Here is a 20,224-nt window from a genome sequence, read left to right on the forward strand (position 1 = left end):
TTTATAGTAAACACTGGACAAAAACTGCATGCAATTTATTAAAAGTAATTCCATGCAGAGCAGCTTGAAAATAAGCATGAAGTCTGCTGGACAAAGAAACAATACCCCATTAATGTCTGGAACGATATTTTATATTTCCTGTAGGATTTACTGAAGAAAAACTAAAGGAGATCCTTCAGGATCACTTCTACACGTAGACTGGATTGAAATTAAGTCAAATTTAATTTAATTCATGTCCTTAATTTCCATGAAAGTCAATGACTAAGTTTCGCCAAGAATGTAAATAGAAGCCACCTGAGTTGGATCACCCAACTGATTATTATTTATAATTAACATAGAAACATAGAAGACTGACAACAGAAAAAGACCTCATGATCTATCTAGTCTGCCCTTATACTATTTCCTGTATTTTATCTTAGGATGGATATATACTGTGGATTTACCAATCACGTGTGTTGGAAGTTTGTTCCAAGCATCTACTACTCTTTTAGTAAAATAATATTTTCTCACGTTGCTTCTGATAAATGTGTTTATCCCAGGCATGTTTAAATTCAGTTACTGTGGATTTACCAACCATGTCTGCTGGAAGTTTGTTCCAAGGATCTACTACCCCTTCAGTAAAGTATTTTCTCATGTTGCTTTTGATCTTTCCCCCAACTAACTTCAGATTGTGTCCCCTAGTTCTTGTGTTCACTTTCCTATTAAAAACACTTCCCTCCTGAACCTTATTTAACCCTTTAACTCACTATTTATTAACTAATTGCTTTTTAAAAGCAACAGCCAGTATTTTGAAGAGATAGAAACAGAAACATAGATGATTGACAGCAGAAAAAGACCTCATGGTCCATCTAGTCTGGCCTTATGCTATTTCCTGTATTTTATCTTAGGATGGATATATGTTTATCCCAGGCGTGTTTAAATTCAGTTATTGTGGATTTACCAACCACATCTGCTGGAAGTTAGTTCCAAGTATCTACTACTCTTTCAGTAAAATAATATCTCATATTGCTTCTGATCTTTCCCCCAATTAACCTCAGATTGTGCCCCTTGTTCTTGTTTTCACTTTCCCATTAAAAACACTTCCCTCCTGAACCGTATTTAACCCTTTAATATATTTAAATGTTTCGATCATGTCCCCCCTTTCCCTTCTGTCCTCCAGACTATACAGATTGAGTTCATTCAGTCTTTCCTGATAAGTTTTATGCTTAAGACCTTCCACCATTTTTGTAGCCCGTCTTTGGACCTGTTCAATTTTATCAATCTTTTTGTAGGTGAGGTCTCCAGAATGGAACACAGTATTCCAAATATGGTCTCACCACGCTCTATACAGTGGGATCACAATCTATTATTTTATTATTATTATTTATTAGATTTGTATGCTGCCCCTCTTCCTGCTTGTTATACCTCTAGCTATGCAGCCAAGCATTCTACTTGCTTTCTATACTGCCTGACCACATTGTTCATGCATTTTGAGACTGTCAGGAATCACTACCCCTAAATCCTTCTCTTCTGAAGTTTTTCAGATCTCCTAATATACTAAAAACAGCAACCAAAAAAAAGCAAAAACGTCAAGATAAAAACCAATTTGAAAACAGGTCACTAAATTCCAGTCATCATGAAGTCCTTGATATTCTCTAAGCCTGGTGGTTTGCATTTATTTTATTACCCAACTGGGTAACATCATCATTGCTAGTGAGTGTGGTGTTTGCTCCCTATTTTATACAGTAGCTTGTTTGCGAGTATTGAAGCGGATATTGCTTTTTGTTTGTTTGTAGTTCTTTGATTCAAGTATTTTTTGCTTGATTGCAAGTATGGTATTAATTCAGGGGTGGAATGCTACTGGTTCGGCCCAGTTTGGGCGTACTGGTAGCGGAGGCCGCCAGTGGTTTGGACCCAACGCTATTTTCTTTTTTTAACCTTCTGCGCATGTGCAAAGCCTTCTGCACATGTGCAAAGGGTGAAAAAGCGTGCATGCAAAATGTAGACTTCTGAACTGGTAGGGAAGATAAGTAGACTTCACTGCTGTATTAATTCCTGCTTATCTGGTTGCTGGTTGCTGGTTGCTGTAGAGCAGTGGTTCCCAACCTTGGCAACTTTAAGATTTGTGGACTTCAACTCCCAGAATTCTCCAGCCAGCTACGCTAAGCTATGTGTAGCTATGCTATGCTGGCTGGAGAATTCTGGGAGTTGGAGTCCACAAGCCTTTAAGTTGCCAAGTTTGGGAACCCCTGCTGTAGAGAACGTGTTCAACTTTTTGCTTCCTTCTTGTTATGCTGGGCTTCTCGTTAACAGCCCCCAGTGAGAGAGGAATGCAAAGTCAAAAACACACACGCAGGCTCAGAAGAAAAAAAAGTAATTTACCTGAAACAGTGTTAAAAGCACACACGTTTAAGCAGAGTCAAATTTCTCTCATCCAGATTACAGTCCTGGAATGCAGTCAAAAGCAGGAATAAAATAGAGCAATTAAGGCAGCTGTGATTCCGCACAGCTCCCCCCTCTTTGAGTCCACAAGAGTTAACTGTGAATTGTCCAAATAGTCAACAGAAGTCCTGGAATAGTCCAAACCTTGGCAATGATCCTTCTCCAAACGAATAAACGCCCACATGCTCACTCCCCAATGCCCGTAATTTATCATCAACCCCATTAACCTAATTGCCTCAGCAACAGGTGTTCTCCCTTATCTCTGACAATACCTGCGCAGTTGGTCCCTTCTAGCCATGAGCCTGCGCATACGGGCGTCTATCCACCAATCCTCCTCCGAGTCTGATGACTCGCTAATGGGGTAATTAACTAATGGGCTGGCTGCACCCATCTCTCCATCTGATTCTGCTTCCCCATCGTCTGACCTTGGCAATGAATCTTCACTATCAGAAGCTGTTGGCAATAATACAAGTCTCTGTGACCCTGAGCATTCCCCTAAACCAATGTCCAAATTCCCTGTTGCAGGAGCTGGCCCAGAGATAACTACAACACTTCTTAGCTTTTCACTGTCTCTTTTGAATTGTATGCAAACTTTTAACTCTTAACCTCTTAACTCTTAACATTTCTTACCACAGTTGTTAACTGCATCACTGCAGTTGTTCAATGGGTAACATGGTTGTTAAGTGAATCTGGCTTTCATGTTGATTTTGCTTGTCAGGAACTTGGAAGAAATGATCAAATGATCACTGCTACGATCATAATTACAAATCAGTTGTCAAGTGCCTGAATTTTGATCATGTGACCACAGGAATGCTACAATGATCATGTGAAAAATACTATGTCACTTTTTTCAGTGCTGTTGTAACTTCAAATGGTCAATAAATGAACTGTTGTAAGTTAAGAGGACTATCTGAGCACTTTTTAGGGCTCAGAAAAGCATTTGAAAGAGTTGCTTCTACAGTTTATGGCAGTGATGGCGAACATGTGGCACGGGTGCCACAGGTGGCAGGTGGAGTCATATCTGCTGGTACGCAAGCTGTTGCCCTAGCTCAACTCCAACGTGTATGTATGTGCTGGCCAGCTGATTTTTGGCTTGCACAGAAGCTCTGGGAGGGTGTTTTTGGCTTCCAGAGAGCCTCCGGGAGGATGGGGGAGAGCGTTTTTACTCTCCCCTGGCTCCAGGGAAGACTTTGGAGCCTGGAGAGGATGAATCACAAGCCTACTGGACCCATCAGAAACAGGCCATTTCCAGTCTCCAGAGGGCCTCCGGGGGACAGGGGAAGCTGTTTTCGCCCTCCCCAGGCATTGAATTATGGATGTGGGTACTCACGCATGCTCTTTCAGCACCCAAGGGAAAACAGGTTTGCTATCACTGCTCTAGAGCTTGGGGAGGGTAAAAACAGGCCTGCTGGACCCACCAGAAATTGGGAAACAGGCTGTTTCCACCCTCTAGAAGGCTCCCGGAGGGACACGAGAGGCCATTTTCCTCTTTCCCAGGCATTGAATAATGGGTGTGGGCATTTGCACATGCGCAATAGCACATGTGTGATAGCGCCCACCTTTTCGACACTCAAGGAAAAAAAGGTTCACCATCACTGGTCTATGGAAATTCTCAGTCATCTAGGTCATGGCTGTCCCGAAGGTGCTTTTTTCAGGAGGGAACAGGACTTTCTAGATTTTTCTTCGAAGACATTTTGCTCCCCATCCAAAAGTCTTCAAAGAAAAAACAAGAAAGTCCAATTGCCTCCTGAAAAACTGCAAAAAGGTTGTCCTTAGGGACAATGAGCCACAGTGATGCAGTAGTTACAGTGCGGTACTGCAGGCTACGTTTGCTGGCTGCAATTTGGCAGTTCAAATCCCACCAGGCTCAAAGTTGACTGAGTCTCCCATCCTTCCAAGGTGGGTAAAATGTGAACCCAAATTGTTGGGGCCAATATGCTGAAACCACTTAGAGAGGGCTGCAAAGCACCGTGAAGCAGTATATAAGTCTAAGTGCTATTGCTGGATGACTGAGAATCTCCATAGACTTTTAGCTATGGACTTTGGGATGAACACCCTTCCAATGGCGTGGGAGTATGAACAGAAAAACTGCATTTGCACTTCATTTTGAAATGAACCATTTGCACTTCAGTTTTAAATGCAGGCAGCACATACTCATCCCCAACAGCCTGCGCCTTTCTTCAACAGTGAAGGGACACAGAGCAAAAACATCTTGCGGTCAAGAATGCTCCACACCCATTTGCACTACTCAGGTGACCCCCCTGGGCCACAGATAAATCTCCAAGTGCTTCAATCACCCTCTAAAAGAATGCAAATGACCAGGTGTCTGCAACAAATATAAATATTTCCATTCCCCACTATTATGTCAAAGTTGAAGAAGCTTCTCGCATGAGAAGAGAAATGTCTTTTAAAGGGGTGAAAAAGTCCAGTTGCCTTCTGAAAAAGCACGTGTGAAGTGCTTCAAAAATGTGCAAGAGCAAAAATGAGGCATGTCGCTTTGATGCACTATAGCAGTTGCAAGGTTTGAGCAAAGCTTGGGCAGTCATTTTGCAAAGTATGTAAAGGCATCAGGAACAGTTTGTGAAGCAGCCACATTAACCTTGCAAAATATAGAACTGATTATCAATGGAAAGTTTGCTTGCTTTGCACTTTTACATAGCCGCATCTCTCTTCAGCTTTTGCAATTACTTTGGCTCTAAAAGCAAGAAAAGCTCTGACTCCTCCAGATTACACGTCCAAGCAAGTAATCTGAGGCATCAAGATTACAAATTGCACAAAACCACTTTTTTAAAATTTTAGTTCTATTTTGTGCTTAAATGAATTCTCTACAATGCTACAGAGAAAGGATATACTGAATATAAAGTTGTCTTACATCAGTGAAGACCATTAGATCATCTATATAGAAATGATATTGACAATGATTCTATGGGGAGTTGAGATAGGAAATTTTCTGAGCCCTATTGAAAGATACCAGAAATTTAATTTGGATCTTGTTACACACACAAAAAAGCATGCTTTTCTCTCCAAAGTGTTCCCTTCCTCAATCATGGCAGTTAACATTTGCACTGTCAAGTTTGAAGATTATATGATCAAATTACAGGCAATTTTGTAATTTGGAGTGTACCTTTTTTATGTCTTTCTTCACCAAGTGCACTTTAATAAATTTGCAAATGAACAAGCATAATGTCCTTACATTTGCAACTACATTAATTCCCCCTTTCTTTTATGGAATACTATGGATTGATAAAATGTTAATTAAACAGGAAGAATCTTACCTCTAGGCTGATGCAAGAAATAACTGTGGCAGTTGACCATGATATAATAATTTCTACACGTAGTACAGTGATCCCTCGATTTTCGCGGTCTCGATTTGCGCGAAACGCTATACCACGGTTTTTCAAAAAATAATAATTTAAAAATACTCCACGGTTTTTTTTCTATTCCACAGTTCTTCCCATCATCACCAAGAATCACTTCTCTGTCTCTTTCTTTCCTGTCATTCTCTCTCTTTCTCTATCTCTCCCCCTCTTGCTCTCTCTCTTTTTCTCACTTTCCCTCTCTTGTTTTCTTTCTCTCACTCTTTCGGGCGAGCAAACGGGCGAGCGGCGGGCGGACGAGCAGCAAGCGAACAGGCGAGCGGCGGGCGGGCGGCGAGCGGCGGGCGAGCGAATGGCGAGCGGGCGGGCGAACGGCAGGCGGGCGGGCGCCTACGGGGAACGGTGGCCGCCAGCGCTGCAGCAGGAGGACCCGTGTCCGAAGAAAGCCTGGACATGGACATTTTTGGCTGTCCATAGCCAAAAATGGTGTTTTTACTTCCGCACCGCTACATCGCAGAAAATCGATTTTCGCGGGAGGTCTTGGAACGTAACCCCCGCGAAAATCGAGGGATCACTGTAATTGCAATTATTTTTTGTCTAGTCAAAACATTAATGCATTATTTATAGTACATAGCAAGAAGCTGTTCCACATTGACTACCAAAAATATGGCATCGGACCAGAATATCTCCAGGACTGCCTTCTACCGCATGAATCCCAGCGACTGGTTAGGTCCCACAGAGTTGGCCTTCTCCGGGTCCCATCGACTAAACAATGTCGTTTGGCGGGACCCAGGGGAAGAGCCTTCTCTGTGGCGGCCCTGACCCTCTGGAACCAGCTCCCCCCGGAGATTAGAATTGCCTCCACCCTCCTTGCCTTTCGTAAACTTCTTAAAACCCATCTCTGCCATCAGGCATGAGGGAATTGAGACATCTCCCCTGGGCCTATACAGTTTATGCATGGTATGTGTGTATGTTTTTTGCTTTTTAATAAGGGTTTTTAGTGATTTTAAATTATTACATTTGTTATACATTGTTTTATTGTTGTTGTGAGCCATCCAGAGTCTATGGAGAGGGGCGGCACACATATCTAATAGATAGATAGATAGATAGATAGATAGATAGATAGATAGATAGATAGATAGATAGATAGATAGATAGATAGATAGATATGTAGAAGCTACTTTCTGTTGGAAACCAATCCTCTTATTGCCTATGATTATTTAATCAGGCACGTACATCAGGATCAATCAAAATGGATTATAAGTTGGCCTGAAGTTATCTGGACCAACAAAAGCAAAGTCAGGTTTTTCAATAATTCTGTGCAGTCATCTAGTGGTCACCTGGGTTCTTGCAGCCAGATAAGATAGAGCTACATTGAGAAAAATAATTTAAGCATTTTCAAATAAAGAATGCTTTGAAATTTAGAAGCTATCTGTCCATAGACCCACTTCTCTTTCTGTTTAAATACACTACACATAAAACCTTGATGTAGATGATGTAATCTTTGATTTGACACTTGACACTAAACCAATGATGGCAAACCTATGGCAAGGGTGCCACAGGTGACATGCAGAGCCATATCTGCTGGCACACAAGCCGATGCCCTAGCTCAGCTCCAATGTGCATGTGCGTGCTGGTCAGCTGATTTTTGGCTCTCCCAGAGCTCTGGGAGGGTATTTCTGGTTTCCAGAGAGTCTCCAGGGGGATTGGGAAGGGCATTTTTGCCCTCCCCAAAATCCAGAGAAACCTCTGAAGCCTGGGGATGGTGAAAAATGGGGCTACCGGGCCCACCAGAGGTTGGGAAATAGGCCTCCAGTGGGCCTCCGGGGGGAGTGGGAAAGGTCATTTTCACCATCCCCAGGCATTGAATTATGGGTGTGGGCACTTGTATATGTGTGATAGCACATGCGCATGCACTTTCGGCACCCAAGGAAAAAAAGGTTCACCATCACTGCACTAAACTGTTCATTTAGAAACCATTCAAAGTTGCAACAGCACTGAAAAAAGTGACTTATGACTGTTTTGCACATTTATAACCGTTGCAGCATCCCCATGGTCACATGATCAAAATTCAGATGCTTAGCAATTACTATGACGGTTGCAGTATCCTGGGGCCACGCGATCTGCTTTTGTGGCCTTCTGATAAGCAAAGTCAATGGGAAAGCCAGAATCACTTAACAACTGTGTTACTCACTTAACAACTGCTATGATTCGCTTAACAAGAGTAGCAAGAAAAGTCGCAAATGGGGCAAACCTCCCTTAGCAACTTAAACTTTGGGATCAATTGCGGTCATTAAATCAAAGACTACCTGTAGTTGATGCAGCTGCAACATCCACAAAGTCTGGTCGCATGCCTTCTGCACCCATATTGCCTGGTCGCATGCCTTCTGCACCCATATTAGCATGAATTCATTTTTTGCTGCATGTTTCTGATACAGGCAGCTCTAATGTGGTTCCTGCTTAGGTGATCGGTATGCTGATGATAACTTTAGTCTTTTTACTAGAACGAAACCTGCAACTCTAAGACACTGATGATATACAGATCAAACTGAAGAGAAGAGGTATAATATACCCATTCATTTCCCTAAAGCAATGTAATCCCAATAGATTAACGCGGAAGCATCTTGGAAATTTATCACTGTAACTCCGATGTTTGCATTAAATGAACAAAATAGGGCAACTTTTAAAAAATGTATATAAATGTATATAATCTGTAGTATGAACAAAGAAATAACCATCACTTTCAGTTATATTGCTTTGTGTTAATTCAAAAAGACCACACAGACTCTAAGGCTTACAACTTGATGAAAATAAATTGATGTACAAATTGCGTTCAGGAAGTGGGTACAAAAAGAACATAAAAATGTGGTTTCCCAAACAAGATAAAAAATAACATACAGGCTATTTATGAAGATAGTTCAAACAAGATGCTAGGGGAAAAAATCCAAACCCAACCTAAATAATACATTTTTCTCCATGCAGTTGAGCTGAAAATAGAGGAATCTAAAAACAAGGCATAAAGAATGGAAATCAAAAAAAGGCAAATACTCAGAATTCAGTTATTTAATCATGTCTGCTTTTGAAAATGGAATGGGAGAGAGGGAAGTTATATTTAAATACTGAACATACTTACCTCTTCAAAGATTCCTAAAAAGAGATAGATAACTAATTCTGAGAACTGCCTATTATAAAACTAAAGATACCAAAACGAACTTATCTTAAAATAACAAGAATTGTACTAGAAAATACCAATGAAAGAAGACTACTCATTCAGTGACAGACAGTGTTTATTTCACATCAGGCTTTGGGTATTACTTTGCATTAACATTTTCTAGCACATTGTAATGTACTACAACTTACTATCTACTTAAGTTAAATTATCACAATCTCAGAGCTCTTGCATGTTATCGTTATTGCTTATGAGGGGCAAAGTGACAGATAAACACCCAGTGGCAGTGAATAAATGCACTGCCAAATCCTAGAAAAATGGAGTATCAAGTACTTTTAATTCTGCCAAAAATGCTTATTATGCTAATATGAAACCTATGCATCAATCACAAAACAAATGTGATGCTCATGAACAATGATTTTATGAGCTATATAATTCTTCCATTAGGCCGTATCAGTTGGGAGTACCTTATATTCATCATAATCTTTCTCATCTAGCAAATTAATTTTGTCCAATTCTACTAATTGTTCTGGAGTCGGCTCCTCTGGCAATTCGCTGATGTCAGCTTGCTCATAAACTGGCTTTCCTTTTAAGAACAGTTCCTTCCAGTCACGCATTAGCTTGGCAGGTATTAAACTGTGGAAATAAAACAAAACAAAACTATATTTAGTACGAAGGAAACATGCTTTTAATCGACAAAAGTGATCAATAGTTAAATCAAATATGGAACATAAGAAATAACTCTGAAAAGAGGAAGAAGTAATGAATTTTGTCAGATAAATTCTATTTAGACAAAATGGCTCAATTACACATTAGGAAGATCAGTTTTTACCCCAATTGACTTGGGAGTCATTGTATACCTGGGTGCTGGGATATTATTTTATATTCAAACTGCTGAAAACAAACAAATGGGCAGGAAATAGAAGTACAGTGGTACCTCTACTTAAGAACGCCTCTACTTAAGAACTTTTCTAGATAAGAACCGGGTGTTCACAATTTTTTTGCCTCTTCTTAAGAACCATTTTCTACTTGAGCCTGGAAAAATTTGCTAGGAAATTTAAGAGCAGCATGAAGGCCTGGCCAGTTTCCTGCCATTCCCACTTTAATCCTGGCCGTCTTGGACTTTTCTGGGGAGCCTTTCGGTGGCACTTAAGGAGGCTTTGGCAGTCCAGAGTGAACAAAGCATTTTCCTTTCTCTGGGCGCTTGGAGAGGGAATAAACCTCTGCCAGCGCCCAGAGAAAAGAAACGCTCCCTTCGCTCTGGGCAGTGACTACCCTCCTCCTCTTCTTCCTCCTCCCACTCAAATTCCGAGCTTTTATTTCTTTCCTAATGGGTTTGCACGCATTATTTGCTTTTACATTGATTCCTATGGGAAAAATTGATTCTACTTACAAACTTTTCTACTTAAGAACCTGGTCATGGAACGAATTAAGTTCTTAGGTAGAGGTACCACTGTAGTTGCAAATAATCATTGCTAAAATATATGTTATCTTCTGTGAATAGTAGCTTGGGAAAGACTAGATGCCTAGTGAATCATAATGCTTTTTATGGTGCATAAACAAGATTTAAGTTCAATTAGTCAAACTGATCTGAGATTTCATTTTAGAATGAATATGGGTACTGTCCGTCAAGGTTTAATCTTAATATTTTTCATTTAAGCAAATTGGGTTTTTATATGTAAGAGACACTATTCTGGATATATGTAGGGGGAAATTTTATCAGAAATATTTGATTAATAAAATGATTTTTAAAAAAGGTTCTCATCTGAAACTATTTTTATTTTACTAAGAACATAATTTGCGATTATTTGAAATAATGCATTACAGTGTTGAGCATATCTCAGCATAAAATATCTAACAGTAAATAGGTATATGTATATAGAAAATAGTCTTATCAAACAACAACCATACAACTAAATGTTCTTTATCTTGTATTGTTTATATTTTACTAATGTTATTCTGATCATTAAGTGCATAATTTAAGAAATAACTCATTCCCAACTTTTCAAACTGATAGGTAGCACAAACATATTTTGAACTAATCTGTACAGTAGATATTTTTAAGGCAGCGTTTCTCTGTCTTAGCCACTTGAAGATAGCCTATAAGTCCCCACCCAGCATGCTTCTTCAAGCAGCCAAAGTTCCACACATCTGCAAGTGACCAAGGCTGAAAAGCATTGCTTTAAGTTATGAAACTTATATGAAGCTGCAGATTATGTAAACACACAATACCCGTTTTGATGGCAGGAAATGGCTGAGAGATGTGAGTTCATCATTCTAATGTGTGCCAACCAAAGGTAACTCAAGTTAAGAGTTCAATCTTTAACTTTCCTATAACTTATTTAATTAAATGTTTATAACTCAGTTGACAGCATCCCATTAGTGGATTTTAATAACTAATATCAACAGAAACAACTTAAAGAAAACCATGGGGCACAACTGCTTTCTCTTGCCCCAAAGTGTAGATCAATCACTAGATTTTTATAAAGCGTTGAAATAAAATTAAACCAAGGAGGATGCCACCTTGATGTCAAGACAAAAAGACATTTTATAACTAGTGGATTCATCCAAAATTGATTTTTCTTAAATATCCACATGGTGAGCTCACACTGGGACACTGTTCCTATATATTGAGGTCTCAAGCCCAAATTTTACTCGGGCTTCATTGTTGTTTTCTCATCTAGACACCTGAGGATCCATTTCTGCATATTTCTGTATTACTAACTTTTGCCAACATAGCCAAAAGAGAATACAAAACTAAAACAAACAAAAAACCAAAATTGTATATACTGTATTAGGGACTTACTTATTTGTCAGTGTTCTATATTCTCCTATTTTAGTTGCTAAATCAATAATTTGTTCAACCACCTCCCAGCAAATCTCGTAATGCTTCTTATAACGATCCTCAGCTCTTTCAGCAGCAAGTTTTGCATGCAATTCTTTTTCTCGAATGGCCTGCTCTGCAAGTTCAATTTTTTCTTGTTTTGCAAGAGCCTAAAAGGAGATGGGGAAAAAAAAATTGAGGTCAATTTCCTCAAATTGATATGACAAAAAGTGAAATGTAGAACCAAAGCTTATTATCTAAACCTTGCGGTCATTATTAATAGTCCAAATAAATACATTCTTATATAAATGGCCTTGTGAAGGAATGTCAGCTTGAGAAGTCAAGGATTTAGAGACCAGCAATACCTTTTCAAGGGAAAGTTGAAAAAAGCAGTGTTAGGATTTTGAGAAAAGATATCAATATTTTAAAGAAGGCAAACACATATTATGTTTGTGGCCCACGGTCTTTTTGAAATTAGAATTAAAGCACCTGCGCAGCTCCAGCAAAAAATATTGGTTCAGAAATAGATTATATCTGTTCCAGATTAAACAGATATTAATTTAATATCTACCTGAACATCTGTATCATTTGCATAAGCCTCGCAACATCTTCAGAATCTGATGGTATCAGTGACAAAACAAAGATTGCAATATAAGCTTTGCTCCACATATGTGCGGGACATCGTGGTTCATATCGAAAGGGTGTTGAGAATACATTGCATACCCATTTTTTCATCTGCTGCTCAACCCACACCTGCCATTGATACCCAATATAAGCATTTATCTTGCTTGCTAAATAGCATCAAAGTATGATGCAAGCCAGATCCTCAGCAGTAGATCTCTTTAAGAAATCTGCCAGGCACGACTGGTTCTGTTTTGTAAAAGCAATCAGTGCATTCCATCAGATCTGCATGAACATACAAGAATCTGGAGAAGAAGGACAAATTTGTATCTTGCAAACCAATGGGTTTGTGCAAAGCAAGGTAAGAAGCATTTTCATTCTCTGAATGGACTGGACCAGGCAAGCCTCAAAATGTTCTTTGACTGGACTTTCAACCACTAATCATCTCCCTTTCACAAAACACATTGTTCAACCAGTGTGTTAACCCATTTATTCCATTGTTACAAATGGAACAAATGCTAACTAGATCAAGTGGCTGAAGAACAGACTGTTATTCTGTTAATTCTTTGATCTGAGCTCCTCAAATATGCAATAAATGTAAGAACCTAAATGAAGACACATCCTTCTGATTCTATAGCTTCCTATAAGTCTCTCCGGCACAAAAGAGAATTGTGGCCTCTAGTGGATGTTCCTATGACTTCAAAATAAAGTTCTGGTGCCTTCAAAAGCACCATTGCACTGTATTACCCTGTTTCCCCGAAAATAAGTCACCCCCGAAAGTAAGACATAGGAGAGGTTTCGTAGAATTGCCTAATATAAAGCATCCCCCAAAAGTAAGACGTGGGAGACGTTTTGTTTCACAGCGTTCCCGAACAGAACATATATAACACTGCTGTCCATAAAATGCATCCCAAAATGCTGCATCAATCAGATTTTTAAACACATCCAACACGGTAGTAGTACATAATAGTACGGTAGTAGTAAGAAATTCTTGATAGGATTCATAGCTTGTCTGGTTATGCTGGTTTGTGATGACAACTACTGTACAGTATATAATAAATGTTGATTTTTTTTTGTTCAGCAATAAATGTGAATTCTTCTTCATTAAAAAAAAAATAAGACATCCCCTGAAAATAAGACGTAGCACATCTTTGGGAGCAAAAATTAATATAAGACGCTTTCTTATTTTCGGGAAAACAGGGTACAACTACATACAGGTAGTCCTCGACTTACAATGGTTCAATTAGTGACCGTTCAAAGTTACAACAGCAATGAAAAAAGTTACTTATGATTTTTCAGTTATGACCTTTGTAACAGCCCCATGGACATGTGATCAAAATTCAGATGCCTGGCCATTTTCATCATGTGATCAAAATTCCAATGCTTGGCCTGCTTATGACTGTTGCTGTGTCCCAAGGTCACGTGATCATTATTTGCAACCTTTTGACAAGCAAAATCCCAGCAACCAGTTAGGTCCCACAGAGTGGGCCTTCTCCGGGTCCCGCCAACTAAACAATGTCGGTTGGCGGGGCCCAGGGGAAGAGCCTTCTCTGTGGCGGCCCCGACCCTCTGGAACCAACTCCCCCCAGAGATTAGAATAGCCCCCACCCTCCTTGCCTTTTGTAAGCTCCTCAAAACCCACCTCTGCCGTCAGGCATGGGGGAGTTAAGATAATCTTCCCCCTAGGCTTCTACAATTTATGCATGGTATGTTTGTATGTATGATTGGTTTTATAACAAGGGTTTTTAACTGTTGTAGTATTGGATTTTTTACATTCTGTTTTTTGTCACTGTTGTTAGCCGCCCCGAGTCTACGGAGAGGGGCGGCATACAAATCCAATAAATAAATAAATAAAATCAATTCAGTGAAGCACCTTTGGAACAACCATGACCTGCATGACTGAGAATCTCCATAGACATTTAGGGAAAGAAATGCAAAAGAGAAAAAAAATACAATAACAATAAAAGACAATCATGAATACCTACCTCCTCCCTATCAAGGGCTTCTTGAAATTCTTTGAGGCGTCTTTCCTCAAATTGCTTTTCTCGGCAAATTCTGTTTTGCCACAGGACTTCTTTCTCATGTCTGACGTTCATAAGTTGAACAGCTATTCTTCGCTCTTGCTGGGACTGTCTCATAAGTCGGTTGACAAGCTGTTCTTCTCTATAGGCCTCCTACAATAATAAAGAAACCAATAACAGCAACGCAATGTACAGTTTTTCCTAGAAACTGAGAGGCCATGAGTGTAGTCCCACTTCAGGCACAAAGACTGCTGGTTGGTCATTTTCTATCAGCCCAATCAGTTCAAATGATCTTTTGGGAATCAACTCAATTCAACTGAAACAGTTCAGGCAAACATGAAACAAGTTGCGTAGAATAATCAATTGACCTCTTGTGGGGTTAATTAGCTTCAATTTATTTCAAAGACTTGTCGATAAAATACCAGGCAGTCCGCATGGTTTTATGCAGATCCCGGTGTGGCACATGTATCATCTCCCTTGCAGGAGCTGTATTCGCTACCGATTTGCTTCTGGGTGCAATTGAAGGTTCTGGTTATCACCTTTAAAGACCTTCATGGCTTGGAACATGGTTTTCTGAGGGATTGTCTCTTGTCAGTTACATTTACTCATCCCATCAGAGTGGGAAGGCAAGGAATGTTGCGGGTCCCATCAGGCCTAGGGAGACCAAGAAAAGGGGCCTTCTCTGTGGTGGCCCCCTCTCTCTGAACCATCTCTGGAACAGAATGGCCCTCACTCTAACACTCTTCCAGAGGGCACTGAAGACTTGGTTCTGCCAGCATGCCTGGGAAGTGGGATGGAGCCTATTAAATGGCTTGTGTGAGGTGCTGTCACCGGGGCGGAGGGGTGAGTATAGTATATTAATTTATTATATGACATTATTAGTTTTATTGTTTTTATATGGAGTTTTATATTCTGTAAGCCGCCTTGAGTTGCCATGTGCAAATAGATGGAAATATAAATTCAATAAACAAACAAATAAATAAATAATATAAATGTACTGCTAAATGTACTATTAAAAATGGACAATTGGCCATCCGTAATTCTTAGCCTCAACAGTCCTGATGCACTCATAAAACCAGGGTCTCACCTACTAAGATGATGTATTTTTAAATTTGAAGAATTTGCCCTGTCTTTTTTTTACAGTTCCAGACTATACTTCTCATATTTATTTTTATTTTTTATTTATTTATTTATTTTGTCCAATACACAATGAGGGTTTTAGTGGGTATATACCTATATACACATAGTAAAATACATGATGAAGGTTATAGAGGAGATACTCATAGTAAAATATATCTAAGAAATAAGAGAAAAGAAGGTATAGTAATAGAACATATCAATGAAAGAATAGAAGAAGAGATATAGGAATAGAAGAAAGGTATAGGAGATATAGGAGAGCAATAGGACAGGGGACGGAAGGCACTCTAGTGCACTTGTACTCGCCCCTTACTGACCTCTTAGGAATCTGGATAGGTTTTTTAAAAATCTACCACTATGTTTAACATTAAAGTTTAATCCAAAAGTCAAAAAGATGTACAGTGATCCCTCGAGTTTCGCGATCTCGATCTTTGCGAAACGCTATATCGCGATTTTTCCACCGATGACATCACTCTCTTCCTTCCTTTCTCATCTTTCTTTCTCTCTCTCTTTCTCTATCTTGCTTCTTCCTCTCTCACACTCTCTTCCTCCCTCTCTCATCTCTTTCTTTCCTTCTCTCTCTTTCTCTATCTCTCCCCCTCTTGCTGGCGGGCGGCGGGCGGGCAAGCGGGGGCATCAGCGAGGAGCCGGGGTTTCCCCTTTGCGTGGGCAGCTGGGAAACCCCGATCTTCGTCTGCTCGCTGCTGCTGCGCCGAGCAGATCAGCTGCTGGGCGGCTGAAGGAACCTTCCCTGGGTCTTCCCCCTCTTGCTGGCGGGCGGGCGAGCAGCGGGCATCAGCGAGGAGCCGAATCGGGGTTTCCCCGCACGCAAAGGGGAAACCCCGATTCAGCTCCTCGCTGCTGCTGCGCTACCGAGCAGATCAGCTGCTGGGCGGCCGAAGGAACGTTCCCTGGGTCTTCCCGGCCGTCCATGCAAAGGGGAAACCCCGGCTCCTCGCTGATGCCCGCCGCTCGCCCGCCCGCCAGCAAGAGGGGGAAGACCCAGGGAAGGTTACTTCGGCCGCCCAGCAGCTGATCTGCTCGGTAGCGCAGCAGCAGCGAGGAGCTGAATCGGGTTTCCCCTTTGCGTGGGCGGCGGGGAACGCAAACTCCGCCATCTACGCATGCGCGGCCATAGAAAAAAAGGGCGTGCATGCGCAGATGGTGTTTTTACTTCCGCAACCCTACATCCCGAAAAATCGATTATCGCGAGGGGTCTTGGAACGGAACCCTCGCGATAATAGAGGGATCACTGTACTTATTATTTTCACTAGTAAAGGTACAATTTACTTCATTCTCCAAACTTCATCTAAATAAATCAGAAGACAGTGTATCTAACTCACTTCTTGTGTTTCATGAGCTATGAGTTGCTCCCTTAGCATCTTTCTCCTTCTTTTCTCCCGTTGTTCTCGAGCAAAGGTATCCTCCTCAAGACGTTTCTGAATTTTCCTAATATATTCATCATCTGAGTAGGTATTCAGTAGATCAGTAATGACTGGTTTTGCCGTAGCTAGTTCTTGTACCTGCTTTATTGCATTTATCATGCTAAGAAAATAATACAGGGGCATTTGGTGTTAACAGGCTTTACACAAAGAATTAAAGAAATGACTTCTTATCTGTTGCTTTATATTGTTATTATTATCATTCACACACACACACACACACACACATTTTATATTAGACTAGAATTTTTACAACACTATCAATATACATGCAAATAGGCCTTGACTTACATCTGTAACTGAGAATTGAGCCTGGCAATTCTAGCCACTAAATTTTAACAGTCATATAGCAGGTAACCACATTGCCAGACCCATTTTTAGGAATTTTTCTATGGCAGTTGTTACTATGATTTTTGAGGGAAACCAGAAGTAAAGATCAATTTCTGGCAAAAAATTGAAATTGTGGTCATTTGACTCCCAAATGCTTGAAACGGCCATCGTTTTGGCTATGTGCCCAAAATGCAGTCAAATGATCTTGGGGGGAGGGCAGCCTCCAAACTTTAGAAACGGACTGTACACACTTTTTGGGGGCGGGTAGGTCTCTTTTATAACTTTGACCGATAGCTAAGTGACTGGTCATAAGTCAAGGAAAGCCTATATACACTTCAAAGTATCACAAGAATAGGATGGCTTTGGAATCCTTTTTCCATTTTTTTTGCAGATAACCTGGCCACGTCTTGAACAGGAGATAATCCTATGCATTTTTCACTGTCCTGATTTATATCTTCCCACAGCTATCACTTGCTCTCACCAAAAAAACCCCCACAAACCAAACACCACCCTTGCCTTTAACTCTAAAATTTAGTTTCCATGGCAATGATCAAGCAATGAAGTCCCAATCTGGATGAAAACCTGATGACTTAATTCCTTTAACCCCATAATCTCATGGTCCTAATTTGGATTATCCCCTTATCTATAGCAGTGCTGGTGTAGGGGTAGGAAAAATTGGCTCTTCTATGACATGTGGACTTCAACTCCCAGAATTCCTGAGCTAGCATGATTGGATCAGGAATTCTGGGAGTTGAAGTCCACAAGTCACAGAAGAGCCAACTTTGCCTACCTCTGTGCTGGGGAAAAGATCTAATGGAGGATAGGAAACAAGAAAAACAGTAAAAGAGGGACAACTTTTGTGTCTGTTGAGCTCTACCTTTGAGAGCATTGTGGCCTCCTTCCTTTCACCAGTCTTCCCTTTCCTGTGCCAAACTGGGGATAACAAGTTAAGTATCACCAGACTGCTCTTCTATTAAGACTGCATATTTTGGCAGAGATCTCATGAACTCATCTTTTGGGATCAAAAACAAAACTGTCAGGCCATATTAGGTATAAGAAGAGTCATGGGAGAAGAATGAAACTACTAACAATGTCCTCAACATCACTTCTTCCCTGTGCATTTTGTAGTGTTAAGTGACCCAGAGTGATTTAACATTTTCCACAATCTAGTTATCAAAGTCAGTCCTCTCCAAAATGTTAACTGAACTGTTATGCAATACTCTTCACCCCCACGAGACAATCATCATTTCTCCAGCAGCAATTTATGGCTTCTTCTACAGCTGTCCAACTTTTGTTGTGCCAAAATAATATTAATAAGGACAGGATTTATATTGCATTAGAGATGGCTGGGTGAGGTCCAATTATTGGTAGTCACATAGCTGATGAATGAAGCATATAATGACATTTCCCAATGAAAAATAAATTGATGGATGGTATCCAGCCGCTTTTTGTCAGTACAGCAGTACAAATATAGCTTATTTAACCACCTGCGCGACTGAAAAAACAACAACAACATATTAATAGGATGTCTGGCAAATGGGTTTCTATTTCCATGCAGTCCAGCAGAAAAACAGAGCAAATTTACTAGAAGTAACATTACCTCTCTGTGAGTTTGGCAGGTACAACAGCCTCTTTCCTCATTTGTTTTTCAAAGTTCCTAATTTCAGTGTATGTGGTCTAGAAAAAAGTAAACATATTTTAACATTTCCTTCTGTTTAATTCCTTATTGCACCAATTACAAATTAACAAGATGTTCAAAGCACAAATGCACTGTGCCATGGGATTTCTATTGTTCAGTATGTATGATAAACAAAAATATGGGGTTTTGCCAGCAAGCTTAGTAAAACACATCAGCACTTAATTAAGTTCTGTCATCCATGCGCTGTATAAGTCTGGCAATATTGCAAACTTTTAAGTGATTATATAAGAACCAAGGAAAAGATTTCTGTAAATACATTGATTTAATTTGCATTGCGTCAGTTAATTACCATTCATGTTTAAGGAAACAAGTGAAATAAGAAAACAAAACAATAGCTACAGTACATAAACAAATGGAACAATGAACAACAATGGTTGACTAAAATATGTTTAATTATTAAGAGTTTACAATATCCCTCCACCTCTTGTTCCTGAACAGAAAAGATTCAAGAATTTCAGACCTTTACCCCTTTTTCCCCACGCCAGGGGAAAATTACAAAATTTGGGGAAATTACAAAAAGCAAGATGGTGGCTGAAGTTGAATGAGTGGACGCCCCACCTATTTTTATATGTTCACTTTTATACTCTATAAGCTGACATTTTTGCTTCCAAGAGCAGCTTTTCTCCCTAACAAAGGCAGTGCCAGGGGGGAAAGCAGGAAGGCAACAATTCCAAATAAGAATATCCATACGTTATCTCAACAAGATCCCACTGAAACAAGTGAATACAATAAAAGATGGTATGTTCACCCAAATAATATGAGTTCTGCCATATATATGGCATTGAAAAATCAGGAGCCTATGTCTGTTCTACTATCTTAGGAACAGTGCATTTTATCCTCAAAACATTTCTGAAGGAAATGGAAAGGGGAAGGGAGGATAGCAAGTTTGCAGTGGATTTTAACCTGGCACTACAGCAAATTGTAATGAACTTTTTCAGTCTATGTGCAACTTCTAGATCTAACCAGGATGTTCACTGTAGGGAATTGTATGAGGTTGTTAGTATGTAGCCATAACAAATTCTTTCCTTGTAAGCCAAGGTCATTCTTTGTCTCTGCACCTCTGCAGCAACACAGAAGATGGGTGGACTCTGCCAGCATGGCACCTGGAGATTGGACAACATGATGGATTTGTGGGTGTGGGGGCAAGAACCTGAACTTTCCCCCAGATGTACTAACATGGGTCTAATAATAAATTGGGACTTTGAGGAACACTTTGACTAGGGCTCTGATTTAATTTTGGACG

At 40.1% G+C, this 20,224-nt stretch overlaps 1 protein-coding gene across 7 annotated transcripts in view; it reads right to left on the reverse strand.

Moving 5' to 3' along the window:
- SPEF2 (sperm flagellar 2) overlaps positions 1-20,224 on the reverse strand; it is a 169,819-nt gene that overhangs the window by 126,253 nt on the left and 23,342 nt on the right. For all 7 annotated transcript variants that reach the window (XM_070743453.1, XM_070743450.1, XM_070743449.1 and 4 more), the window contains exons 6-10: positions 18,883-18,959; positions 16,854-17,055; positions 14,338-14,526; positions 11,714-11,901; positions 9,375-9,543 (exon numbers count right to left, since the gene is read on the reverse strand). In XM_070743453.1, coding sequence (XP_070599554.1) covers positions 9,375-9,543; positions 11,714-11,901; positions 14,338-14,526; positions 16,854-17,055; positions 18,883-18,959 — 825 coding nt within the window. The remainder of the gene's footprint in view (positions 1-9,374; positions 9,544-11,713; positions 11,902-14,337; positions 14,527-16,853; positions 17,056-18,882; positions 18,960-20,224) is intronic.

This window comes from Erythrolamprus reginae, chromosome 2, assembly GCF_031021105.1.
Source record: "Erythrolamprus reginae isolate rEryReg1 chromosome 2, rEryReg1.hap1, whole genome shotgun sequence".
In the NCBI taxonomy this organism is placed as follows: Eukaryota; Metazoa; Chordata; class Lepidosauria; order Squamata; family Dipsadidae; genus Erythrolamprus; species Erythrolamprus reginae.